Below are 12325 nucleotides of genomic sequence, written 5' to 3'. Positions count from 1 at the left end.
TCTTAGGTCACCCATCTCACAGACTTGCAACTTGCTGCAGAAATCTTTTCTTGACCAATCAACCTCCTAATTCAATCACATTTCTCCCAGTTTTGCTCTTTGTTCCCCCCATATATGTGCATACACATTATTGCCATTCTTTCACTATTCTACTCTTACATAACTAAGCTAACAGCACATACGCATTTTAAAGCCTTCCCCATCACTCAAATCCAGTTCAGTTTTAGTTCATTTTGGGGGCAGGGGGAGGAAAACCCACCACAATAAGTTTTGCTACTTAATTACAAGAAAACAGACAAAAACTCAGTGTAGCCAAAATCCTAGTGTTTTCAATGTCACAACAAAATGGAAAAAATGCATTTGAAGTGAACATTCCACAACACTTGCATCCTACCTTGCCATTGGTTTTGTAAAACTACATGGAGTAGTTAAAAATATTTTCCTTTCCATTTCCTGCAGAGTCTTTGATACACAGGCACAAAACTGCATGATTTTATTGTTCCATGCTGCACTGCACATTTACGGCTATTATCATCATTAAGTCTCTTACAATAGAGAGAGTACTCAAACTCTCTTTTATCCCCAGTGATCATAATCTCAATTTCACCACAGCTATTTTGCCTTTCCCACATTCTCTAGTCCATATCCACAGGATAAATAATCCTGGCATAATTTATTTACTATTTAAATCCCTTAGTATTATTTCCTCTAACAAAATTTACTGGTGTGCTGTTTACACAGTTTAGATCAGTAATCAACAGGCTACAGAACAATGGACTCAATAGTAAGTACTTCACTGCAGTGCCTTATCTAAAACTCTAAGTGTGTGGCCCAACTGGCCATACCCCAGCAGCTTTGACCCTAATTTTGTATGCAAGATTTCAAAGTAAAGGTGACAGTACACCGCATATTGTAAAATTCTTTCATCTCAATAAGGCACACTAGCTGAACAAGTTTACTTAACATTATTCTTTATTTTAGATCTTAAAACAGCTGTATATCTTCTGATTATTTCCTAACCCAAGAAGTCTTATAACACGGTGGAAGATTCTCCTCTTTTGCACAAATAAAACCACTGTTATGAGCCAGAATGGTGAAGATGACCTGCTTTGGCAGATAGGCCCTCAAATTTGACTGTGTCTGACTACCCTCATCAGTGAGCCAAAGGAAGAGCAACACTATAGTTATCTCTTTCTTTTAGACAAATTTTAAATTTGACATCTGCCAAACCTACATACAAAAGTAAAATTCAGCTGTGAGACAACAGCTCAGCACTCTGTGTCACATGAGAAGTTTTGGCCTCTGCTCCTCTGATGTGAACACTGTACTGGAGATCAAGCAGCAAAGCATTCCTACCTAGATTTGGTAGGCTCCCAGCTTCATTCTGGTTTTTCATTTTTAAGAATCTCTGACCTAAAAAATGATATTTGAGTGGTACTTTTGTTTTATTCTTGTGTTGTAGGAACATCAATGATGAGAGTACCATTGCTATAACAAGTTATAGAACAGGAGAGTTACACAGAAGTATTTGCTCTGTTGAATTTACAGACACATGACTAAAGTCAAGGAGGAAAGTCAGTCTCTTGTCTCTACAAAGAATGCACAATTCATGATAGAATATGACAGAACCAGTTAATCGTGGACCAGATTTAATGCTAACGTAGAAGTAGTAAGGATCAGACAGGAACTGTCTCCAATCTCAGAAATGCTCACTGCTTTCCTGCAACATACATGAGTGTGTTTGAGTGTGTTATTTTATTAGTTCAAGTAAATCACCTTCTTTAGTGTTGCTAAGCTTTTCGTATTTTTTTCCTTCCACTTTAAGACACACACTTTAACTCTTTCCTCTCCATTTAGCCTTCCGTATCTTTATCCTCTGAGAATCAGCTGTTACAAATACCCCTTCATTACATTAGTTGTTATCCTACCTTTGCAACCCTTCCCTGTGGGTCTTACCAAACTTGAGATGCAACCTTTTCAGTTTCGAGGTCAATCAACTATCTAAATCCCTTCCAGCTATCCAACACTCCTACAAAAGTCCACAGAAGGGGAAAAAAAAAGGGTTGTTTTCTTCTGTCTCAGCTGTATTAAAGTACTAAAAGCACTGAACAGCTGCCTTCAAACCTCTCCTCATCCATGCTACCTTATAAAGTGCAAGCAGCCCTTCCATACAACTGTATGGATTAGACATTCACAGTAAAAATAAAAATGTCATTGAATTGTCTGGACAGAAGGGGAAATGAGAAGAATGAAGCAAGATTTTGTCTCTTGTACATATTACCCTGCAAATCCTCAAGGAGTACTTAACCAGAAGTTACCCCCTCCCATTTCAGCCCCTTTTTTCTTCCCCCTAAAGATTAAGGGCCATGGAAAGAAGCCTTCAGAGCATGGTTCTTTAAACACCCTTGAGCCAGGGAGGGCCTGCACCTGGGCTTGGCTGTAAAGATGAAAAGAGTTCAGCAAGTCCCAGCTTTATTCCCCACGAGGTGGGTCTGAACAGCCATTAGCAGAGAAGGCCCCTCAAGTGTCTGGGGGAGAGAATAAACTCCGCTCAGCATTCATAAGCAGCCTTTCCCAAATAAAACCGCCAGCCCCAGCTCCGGTATCCTTATAACAGCTACAAGGATCAGGACACCAGTCTGGGTTGTTCATTGCTGCAGCCCTTACTTCAGCTCTCCTCAGAGACCAAATACTGCATTTTGTATATTGGCACTTTTCCTTACCATAATGAGCGCCCTTTTAATTGGTACTTAGGTAATCAATGTGACCTGCTCACCAGTCCCACACAGTTCAGCGTAGTTTCATTGTAGTCTATCAGTCTGCCTGTGGAAAGTTTAGCCTATGTCTTCCTGCACACTCTACTCATCTTAACCATTCACCAGTTTCACAAACCTAAAATCTCTACCAGGACTGCAAAGGGAAGAGTGATCTAACCACAGTACAGGGTAAGCCTCTCTAACCTATGCTAAGCGTATCCTAAGTACTCCATTTGACATGCCAATTCCAGGAATGGACATTGCAGAATTTTTTTCTCAATTGAAAAACTGAAAAATGTGCTCAGACAGTGATACACTGCTTTAATTGTAAATGGTCAAACACTTCAGACAAAAATCAAATGGAAGTAACTGGCAAGTCTCTATCTGAATATTGAATTTCAGCTTAACAAATATATTCAGAGAAGTCTGAAAAACATTGAAATCCCACTAGCAGACAGAACTTGCACTGCAGCTTAATATTTCATCAAGTGTTGGATGGTTTGTCATTTGTGTGGAGAAAAGGAACATTTACCGTATCAGCAGATTCCTAAGTTTTCCAGCTCAGTTATTGACATGTGTAAAGGATACGATCATCAGCAAAACCAAAAAGTATACCAAAAAGTGTGTGGGACATCAATAATTGAGTTAAGCTATGCTGTTATTTATTATTAATCTATTAACGTGGTTTAAAGTAGAGGGTTTTATCCCCTAAGCAGGGATTGATTAAAAATACACCCCTAAAAAAAAAAACCCCAAAACAACAATCTCTAAATCTAGCTGTAATTTCAGTTTTCACTACAGTGTGTTTATAATAACACATCAGTTGAAGAGCAGCTGCTCTTTAACAAAGAGCATTTCATCTGGCTTTAGCTCTAGGATGCAACAAACTATTCAAACGTGCTTTATAGAGCAACATTATTGCAAGAAGCATTTGTAGATGAACATTACAACAAAAAGCATTATTAAGGACCAAAAGCAAATTAAAGCTTGTAGAGAGCCTTGACTTTCTTTGATACAACAGAACATATGAAAGTAGATCTGTGCTAGCTAAAGTGGTAATGTTTCCCTTGCCAATTTCCTACTTCTTTTGAAGAATTCAGACAGTGGCTACTACAAGCAGTGCATGATATGTTGTCTGTTTCAAACCTTTTTTTCTTACAAAAGTTCATACGCCCTTATTAAGAACTTACAGACAAATCTAGCAAAACAACAATCTTTTTTTACTACTGTAATACATGCATTAGTAATTCTCTAGGAAAAAACAACATTCTTTATAAGAATGGACACTTTGGGGATATTTTTAAATGGAAAAATACATGTGTCCAAATGCTGTGCGAGTAACTTTAGAGAAGCTTTAAAACAAATTCAATGCATTTAAAGTGCTATATAAATCAACATTCAGGATGAAGGGTCAACAGGGGTTAAACTGTCTGTCCTTCTTGACTACATTCATAAACGTCTTTTCTAGCTGTACTTATAGAAGCAACTGCAGCGCAACTTGGATATTAAAGCCTCCAAGGAAACCAACAATAAAAGCTGCTAAGAATTTCACAAGGGCTTTTTTTTTCCTTAGGTGTTAATTAAATGATCATTTAACACTGAAATGTAAACACAACATTTTTATCTACTGACAGCACAGCCTATTATAAATCCAGGGTAATAAACGTCCTGGTGTTAATACTCTGAACCAAGTTCCCACAACACACTAAGATGCCTTGTCATGTCTAAGGTTAAGCATCTAGACACAAAACAAAGATTGTGCCTACTCGACTTCCAGTTCAATTTTCCCATCGTCCAGTGACCTAGGTAACACTTTGAGCAATAAAGAATAAATTTAATTTCTCCAGCATTTTGTGAGGATTAGGAGCAATTGTTGGCCTGCAATGACTTTTTATCCTTCGATTCTTTCTCTTCCAGAGCATTCCCCCAGTTCTAAAAGAAAATTCTGATGGTGTACGACACAGAACAAACAGAACTTTAAATTAGGCTTTTTTCAATCAATTGGAACTGTTGGAGGGGAAGCAATCAACCTTTCTTTGGACTTTTCTCAGCTATTCAGTTACTTTAGGCTTTAATCTTCCACTTGCAGAAGAAATCTACCATCATAGGGACAAGTCTCTATACTTTCACATTTTCCCTTGGCCTGATTTATTCCTCTTTTCTATTCTTTTTTTAATCAAGATGACATGGCTGCACTTAAATGTCCACTCTGTGCAAGCCGAGACTTACAGATGTCCTCTTTATAACATTTCACACCATGTTTCTGCACCACATAATAACGGCATTTCCTCCGACATGCCTTTTTACTTTTCATTACTTCCTTCACTGAGATTTAGTTTCCTACTTACCTCCTGCCTAAAAGGTTTCCTATATCACAATTTGCCCAAGCTTTCAAGGTTAACCCTCCAGGAACAACCCAGGGACTGAGTCAGACGGGACATGATTATGGTTACAGGTGACCCAAAGCCAGTTACTTTAATTTTCATATTAAAAAGCAATTATCTCAGTTCTCTGTTTTAACTGCTATCACGTCAACAAAAATACAAAGGATAATTATTTATGCCTGGGGCCAAACAGATCAAGGTAACAAAGCCATAACAGCTAAACTAAATCTCTCAGTGATGCTGAATACCACCACATTATTTTAAAAGTGCTATGGATTGAATAACTTGAGTAATTATTAATAAGATTCATGTCTTCTTACTAGACTTATTTAAATATCAACACCTAATAGCGTAAAAGATTTTGAATGCCACAGATACTTATGCTGGTCCAGGAGAATTGCCTTGAGCCATATTTTTGTTTGCTTGGTGTTTAACATGATTTTCAAATTAAGTTTAAGAGCGACTATAAACAGTTTTGGAGTGTTTGTTCTAATGAAAAATCAGTACTTATAAGTATCCCTACAGATGTCTTTCGCTGAAATTAGTCAACTATATCACTTGGTAATGCAGATTACATAAAGATTTAGTGATTTGCCTAATAGCAGAATTAGTATACAGCCCCAGAAGTCCATCCAGTTTGCCATTTTATCCCACAGCAAAGAAAATATTGCTTCTAAAAAAAGACATGAAATGATCGTTTTATAATTAAAGAAATAAAGTCAAATTCAAAAATTTAAAGACACTCCCAATTATCTCAAAATTAAAAATACAGCATCCAAGTCGAAGAGAGCCTTTTCACAAGAAAAAAGTTTGTTTCCAATTTTAAAAGTCTGTGACTATTACTTCAAGTAACATTTAATCTGATTTCTGCATATTTGGTACATCATTTCTTTTCCTGCACAGCATTATGGCAGGTGCTGTGAAAATACAAAAGAAAGCATAGCTGAGGAAAAACCTACACATTAAGAGATTCTAAAACAAAGGGCAGGAAGAGTAATGTAGTGAATCCGAATAATTGCACACTGCAATAATACATTTTACTTTTTTTTCTGACTTCATTCTGGTTCCACCAACACTTTCACTCAGCTAAATCTAAGGCTGAAAGTTTGCTGTTGCTAGGATATAACTACTGCAAGTTGTACAACCAAATGCATATATATAATTCTTGTGTCTGTGCTCAAAAAACAAATCACCTGATGAATTGTACTAGCTTTTGCAACACTTTGAACATCTCTAAAAAGTCATCTTGCTATCTCTAACCCTGCACAACTAGGGCTTAGCTACACTTGTAAAGGATGACCGAGTTTTCAGTTTTGAAACATTATAGCAGAGAATGAGAACGGAAGGTAGAAGCAAGTGATAGCAGAACAAGAGAAAGGATGCAAGCCAAGTTGCATGAAGTATTAGAGCTCCTCATTTCCTTTCCTCTCTAGATTAAAAAATGAGTAGATGACAGAAGCAACAATCAGTCTTTACAATGTCTTACAAAAGTCTATTTCCTAGATCGTCCATACAAGAAATGAATGCCCGAGACAAGGTATTACAACCTAGCACAGAGGCAACATGTTTTTAGTTACTTTAGTTTCTTCTTACAGGTAATGACCCTCAACAAACATTTTTTATATCTATTTTTAGATAGTCCTATCTTTATCTATGGATTCTAATCATAGCAAAAATAAAATTCACAGAACTGACAGTAGACTTGCAGCATATGGGACCAGATTCACTCCAAAAATATTCTAGATTAAGGCAACAAGATCTTGTATTAGCAACAATGCACCGACATAGCAAAACTATGATAATGGTCCTTCCACACTGTAAGAAAGTAGTAATTACTCTTAAATATTAAATAAGGGATTTCTTTCTAGTTACTAGCTTATAATACTACATAGCCAAAACTGTATACTCATTTTATCCATATACTATATGCTGTAGCTCTTCATTAATAATAATAATTTTGAAAGATACTTATTTTCTAAGAATTATAGTCATTGTTCAAAAGTGATGCTAATAAAATAATGCTAGTAACCAAAAACTAACTAGTATTAGAAATGGTATGTTCTTACCAACTTTTCTGTTCATGACCCTATTATTTGTTTAGATAGATAACACAATTTAAACATTGTATTTGAGCTAAATCACTGTGGTAGAAAAACACAAGAAGTTGTAACACTGGCAGGATGGACACAATGTGTGGAAGACTTTTTTTGTGTCTATTTACTTCTAAAAGCCCAAGACTCAAATCTAGCATACAAAACAAATTGTAAAAACTGAAATGAATGCCTAAAAAACTAAGACACTTTTTCAGGAAGGATCTAGCAACAAGGTGGCTTCACAACCCATGTTCCAATCAATCTTTAATTGCTGCACATCCAGCACACTCCTGCACCAAGGTGCAGCACGCTGTGACATTATTACAGCACATACAACAGCGGAAGGCTACCCATCACTCTTATCCAACAGCAGATCTACTCGCAAAAGGAGAGATACTGCCTTTTGAAAAGCAGAAACTCAATCTTGCTCCTCATTGGATTTTTAACATTCACAGCCACCTGTTTGCAGTTGGAGTAAGATTTCAGAGGCTTTGGGATAACGAGTAATTTTTCCAGAGTTGTTAAAACAGATACAGACTGAAGATAAGTATCCTCTCCACCAAATTATGACTATAATCTCACTTGCCTTGATTACTGTTGAAGGGGATATGACAAAACCCTAAATCAAGTCTCAAACACAGCAGCCTTAATAAGGAGACCAGCACTTAAACGATATTTCCAAAGTCACTGTTTTAGCATCTTACATACACCATCTTTTTTCTTTTTTTTTTTTTTTATTCTTGTCTGGTGATATTTTTTTTTTTATTGGCAAAGGTAAAAACAAACCAACGCTCAGCAAAAGGGTATAAATGCACATGATGCAAATCACAGGTGCTCCTGCAGCAGTTGGGAAGCCAGCCCTGAAAGCTGCCTGGAGAACTTTCGTCCTCTTTGCGGCAGCCGCCCGCAGCCTTCCCCGTGCCGGGAGCGGGCAGCAGCGCTCGGGGTAGCAGGCTGGATGAGTAATGATGTCGGCCCGTCTGGACAACGGTAACCCTGGCAACTGTAACCTGCAATTCCTGCCTAACCATTGTGGGATTTATTGTGGCAGGGGCCAAAGAGGCCAAGAGTAAAATGAAGCAGAGAACTATGGTGTCTGACACATCTAGTACCATACACTTTAATCATAGCTGGCAGAAATTAATTCAGGAGGAATTTTTGCAAGGGCCCCCCATGCTGTCCATTTTGTTGTTGTTGCTGCTGTTGTTCTGTCTTAAAATATTTTCTGAAAGGTTTTTTGATATTTAGTATTTTTTACTCTAATTATTACCTGTTTGGAATTTTTTTAAAGTGACTATCAGACATCTTAAAACTGTTTGTTAATCAGACTGTATTAAGATTTTTTTTCCTTTGGAGGAGAAACATATTATTCACAATTTGTAGCTTCTCAAGTACATATATTAGAAGGAAAATGTATGTAATATCAGACCACATTCCCTGGAAAGATTGTTTTTTCAAAGCGAATATTGCCTAACTTAGACAGCAAACACTGGTCAGTAAGGAAACTTAACCTCATTCCAAGCACAAGAAATGTAAATCAAAAGGGACAAGCTTTGTGCGTGGAATTCAATAACTTTTACATGTCACTGATTAATAAACGTATCTTAAAACTGAATTTTCAAACAGCTTTGAGTCTGGCACTTGGTATCCTGCAAACGGCGATCAATGAACTGTGATCTAACCAGCCCAAGTAAGCAGTCAAAATCTATTTGCCTCAGATAAGCACTCACTAGGCTGCAGGACTTCTCCATACTAAGGTACCATCACTGATGCTAGACAAGCTGGTGTGAGTGGGCATACGGGTCACTGAAAATAACGCATCCCCCTCTCACCGGAAAAATACTTGCTGAACAAGGATTTCTTAATGCAGGGAATTTACAACATCAGCTTTATTTTAAGAGTATGGGATCAAAACAGAGGTTCATGTACATTTTGCTTTGAAAGATGGCTTGCAAGGTAAGATTAATGTACCCTACAGCACTACTTATACTATTTTTAGCATTAACTACTTCCCATTGAAATATTTATGTCAAAACACCTTTGCAGATAACTCTTGATGGGAAAATCAGTTTCTGCTTTGACTGAAATTACCCTTTTGAACTAGTTCCAGGAGATTTCTTGGAAGGCTGCTAGATCTGAAAGAAAGTAACCTGAAAAATAATTTGTTTAATTACCTTTGAAAATCAAGTGTCTTTAGGCACAGAAAATAATGCACTGTCTCTTTTAAATTCTCAACCTATAGCTTTCATTTACTTACCCTTCCCATCTGTCAACAAGTGCTTGTAATTTTATTACACTGTCCTGTAGTTTATGCAGAGTTGGTATTATTTTACAGAGTTCTGTTAATGGACTGGATAAATGGTAATGCTATTTAAACTAGTCTCCTGCTCCAGCAAACACAGCTGCAACTGTACTACTATTTCTAGGCAAACATCTTGACCTGAACATGCAGTGCTCTCTCAACCCGTCCAAAGAGAAATTGGAGCAGACAGCAAAGGGAAAGCATAGCTGGCTGCTGGCGGCAACCAACTGTGTCTAATCATAATTCATATACAGCGTACCCTCTTTCTTTTATATTGCATTTAGGCTACACAACAAGCATATGTGCTTCTTCACCTGGCATCTCATTTACAGCCAAGGGTCAAATGGTAATTATTATTCACAGAAGCTCAAAAGTATGTTGAAACCTCGCAGTACACACACTGTTTGATTAGCTGTTAAGTGCCAAAAATAAATAATGAAGCCAAAGTATATTATACATTTTATTGATTATGTTTACAGAACTTCTGTTCTCCTTAGAAATACATTTATTTGGATGTAAATACATAAAAGCATATGCAAAGGTAAAAAAAGCCAAATTTTATACTTTTCATAGTGATCAAGCTACAAATATTCTGAAAACTGACAAAGAACACTTAACTAGCATAAATTCCTTTGTTGGCCTGACATTTTTTTAATTACAAATTTTCTGTTAAGTGACTGTAGATTTTCAGTATCGCTCATACTTTCATTTAAACATGAATACATTATAACCAGACATTCACTTTCATGGTCTGATCAACAATAACCCTTAGGCAGAGGAAATTTAATACTGTGAAGCCAATGATCTCTTACTTTCCACCATATACGCTATGAGCAGTTGTGTGCTTTATGTCAAAGTACATTACAGATTTAAGACTAGCATCTATCAAACATACAATTCTGAATCAAATATATTCAAGTATGGTTTTGCCTGAGATGTGCATCCATTTTTGCCTGCAAATTATGGCTCATTTCTATTTTACACGAATTTATAGAATAACCATTACACTATAGGTGGAATAATAAAGTGATAAATCCCTTTCATTTGCCTTCTTGATGGAAGTAATATCGTTATGACGGCTGATGCAAATTATAAAAAGAGACTCAATTGTTAATACATAAAACCACTTATGATAACATTATAGGATAGAAAATATTTTTGTTTGTCAGAACAAAAGCCTTCAAGGAGCTTTCTGGCCTAGTAATTTAACAACTCTTTGCATCTACAGTGAAGTTCTGGAAACAAAACATACATCCAAAGCAAAGGAAAGAAACAAATACACAGAACTAAATGTTTACGCTAATTTTCAGTTTACCATTTCATACTGCTATGAGAGGGGGCAAAAAACTGTTATTTCATAACATTAAAACAGAAATCAACTCCTAAAAATAAAAGCTTTATTATAGCATTTCTTCTCAAGAATGCTTCCATATACTGAAGTGAAAACAAATCAAAAGAACCCCACCCTTTCTCCAACCTTCATTTTTTTCCAAACACACAAGGGGTGAAACTCAATAAAAGCAGCTATTTCAACAGCAGAAATCTCACCTGAAGTTTAAAGAAATGTGTCAAATACTTATCTAATTAAAATACAGATGAATTTGCACAACCCTTTCAAAGCCTACTTAGGCATGTCATGTTGTATCCCTTCCACACCACACACAGTAACCGAACCGTAGCTTAAAACTTACAATAACTGACCATGTAGATAAATACAGAAATCAGTATCTAAACTTTATTCCACATTTTTACTGCAACAGAAATATCTCAAGTCTTGAAAGGGCCAATGGGTCAAAACATGAACTTCAAAATATCGCAAAGCGTAAAACATCACCAAACCAGAGAAATCAAAACAAAAACTCATTACCAAATTTGGTATCATTTTTATTGAAGGTAAAATATTTCATAGTTTTTTCTCCCCAGAGTTTACACTTCTACCTTTGTTGTCTTTGTGAGGGGACACAGGAGGGACTTCTCCATAGACCTACCATTTGCCAGCACTATGATTTTTCTGGTCAAGTGTGTACAGCCACAAAAACACAACATCACAAAACCAAAGTGCTTGTACAGTGCTATACCTGTGGGTCAGAAGCTCCACAGGCATTTTTTTATTTCTTTTAACTCAGAAACCAAAAAATAAACAGGAGAAAATGAAAGCCAAAGTATTCTTTCAGCAAAACTTCATTACAGAAGTGGGAATGGTTGAAACAATATTTTGTGTTATACAACTATCAGTATCTAAACTAGATTTGAAATAGAAAAAAAACTTGTAAAGCAAAGAAAGTACTCAGCTTAAACAAAAACATCAATGTTCCTAGGTGTATTTTAGCCCTGTTTAAGGCAAAATACAAAAAAAATAATGCAACACAGAATACAGACTAATTCCAAATTCTCCACAATAATAGTTATTGGGTTGTTGCTACTTACAGCCTGTACAACTTTGGCGTTCCCAGAAAGAGCAGTTCAGAAAGCAACTGGAGGTTATTTCTGTTTAGGCGCCTTTAGAAATAAAAAGAAAAAATTGTGTTAAATTACAAGTGCTACAGCAACGCAATGCAACCACTTTGAGCAGGCATCCTAGTGCTGCAAGAAGCTGATTTTAAAGACCAGAAAGGCTATGCAGTGCTGGTCCATTAGCGGAGACATGGTCCAGCACTAAATTTACCATGGACTAATTACATTTTCTGGTTTCCTCAACAGACCATATTACCTATTTTATGAAAGATTTTGAATCTCTATAGTGCAAATCAATCACTAAGTCAGGACTCTACCCTGCATAAACAAACAGAA

At 36.5% G+C, this 12325-nt stretch overlaps 1 protein-coding gene across 11 annotated transcripts in view; it reads right to left on the bottom strand.

Moving 5' to 3' along the window:
- The window catches only part of SLIT2 (slit guidance ligand 2), a 271791-nt gene that overhangs the window by 238449 nt on the left and 21017 nt on the right, over window positions 1–12325 (bottom strand). For all 11 annotated transcript variants that reach the window (XM_075420615.1, XM_075420617.1, XM_075420616.1 and 8 more), the window contains exon 4: window positions 11963–12034. In XM_075420615.1, coding sequence (XP_075276730.1) covers window positions 11963–12034 — 72 coding nt within the window. The remainder of the gene's footprint in view (window positions 1–11962; window positions 12035–12325) is intronic.

This window comes from Opisthocomus hoazin, chromosome 5, assembly GCF_030867145.1.
Source record: "Opisthocomus hoazin isolate bOpiHoa1 chromosome 5, bOpiHoa1.hap1, whole genome shotgun sequence".
NCBI classification, from domain to species: Eukaryota; Metazoa; Chordata; class Aves; order Opisthocomiformes; family Opisthocomidae; genus Opisthocomus; species Opisthocomus hoazin.
This window is presented reverse-complemented; position numbering and strand designations above follow the sequence as displayed.